Source organism: Perkinsus marinus (assembly GCF_000006405.1).
Source record: "Perkinsus marinus ATCC 50983 genomic scaffold scf_1104296953144, whole genome shotgun sequence".
Lineage (NCBI taxonomy): Eukaryota > Perkinsozoa > Perkinsida > Perkinsidae > Perkinsus > Perkinsus marinus.
In genome coordinates this window covers 1-1048 of record NW_003208592.1, presented here as the reverse complement: position 1 = coordinate 1048, position 1048 = coordinate 1, and the positions used below count along the sequence as shown (strand labels likewise).

The window sequence follows — 1048 nt, the reverse complement described above, 5'->3', positions numbered from 1 at the left end:
CTGACACTATACGTGGCAGTAAAGTCCAGAGACCCTCACCATTCACCAACCAAGTTTCAAAGCGATATCGAAGATGTGTCAGAGAACATAAAGTTGTCACCATCACTTGGATCGATCTCTCGAATAACAAAGACATTCGGGACGATGGTAGCATGGCCTTTGGGGACTCTTTCAGCAGCCCACACTGCACCTTCAGCGGTATCATCAGGTAGAATATGGAATACCCATACCTCGGTACCATCGGCGATTGTTAATGCCTCGCCAGCCTCTTTAACGCCAATAGAACCGTAGAAGCCATGCTCCTCAGCGAGCTTACCCATTGTCTGTATGGCACATCTAGCAGTGGAGCAGACCTCGAGGGCGATATCAGACAATTCACCCACCCAGAACAAGGCGCCGCTACCGTTCGGGCCGTCTCCCTTCGGAACAGAACTCAAACGTCCACTGCAGCTGCTCTCACCCATCGATAAACCGGCTTCATTCATAACACCATAAGCGGCATCCCAATACCCGTAAGTCGTCCCTTCCGGCATGTCAATGTACCCGATAGGTACACTGGGCTTTTGGTCGGGAGAGGTGGGAGCATAACTCGGGGCTCGAGAGGCATCAACAATTCTCGGGTAGTTTTGAAACTGTTTGTAGACAGCCCTCTTCTCACCAGGTCCATAAGTCTTCGGAGGAACATAAACCATTCGGAAGTCGAGAGGACTTCCATCAGCGCTTGTGGCAGCGATGCACCCACCATCAGCGGTAGCGGCACAATCAACAGCAGTAGCTGTACAGTGATCATGATCTAGACGATCACGAGGTGCAGACAGGACGGCTCTACTCAAGCCGACCGAGGCCAAGAGGACCAAGACGAATGAAAGCATTCCTACACAATCAATGAAAAAACTGATTGAAGAGCATTGAAGATCTCATTTGACGATGAGCTTTGTTGACTGACTGACAGCCCCTGGTATCCTCGAGGCTAGCCGTGGCTACGATACGGCAGGCTTTGCGCCGGGGGACAGAGGACGACGCCCATTCAGGAACGTGAATGTGCCCT

The 1048-nt window shown here is 51.6% G+C and overlaps 1 protein-coding gene across 1 annotated transcript; it reads right to left on the bottom strand.

Annotated features, from left to right (window-relative positions):
• Positions 1 to 56: 56 nt before the first annotated feature.
• Positions 57 to 872, bottom strand: Pmar_PMAR026912 (hypothetical protein; the record flags this gene model as incomplete). The annotated part of the gene is made up of 1 exon (XM_002776610.1): positions 57 to 872. One exon carries the CDS (start codon positions 870 to 872, stop codon positions 57 to 59), a length of 816 nt encoding a protein of 271 aa, XP_002776656.1.
• Positions 873 to 1048: the final 176 nt, after the last annotated feature.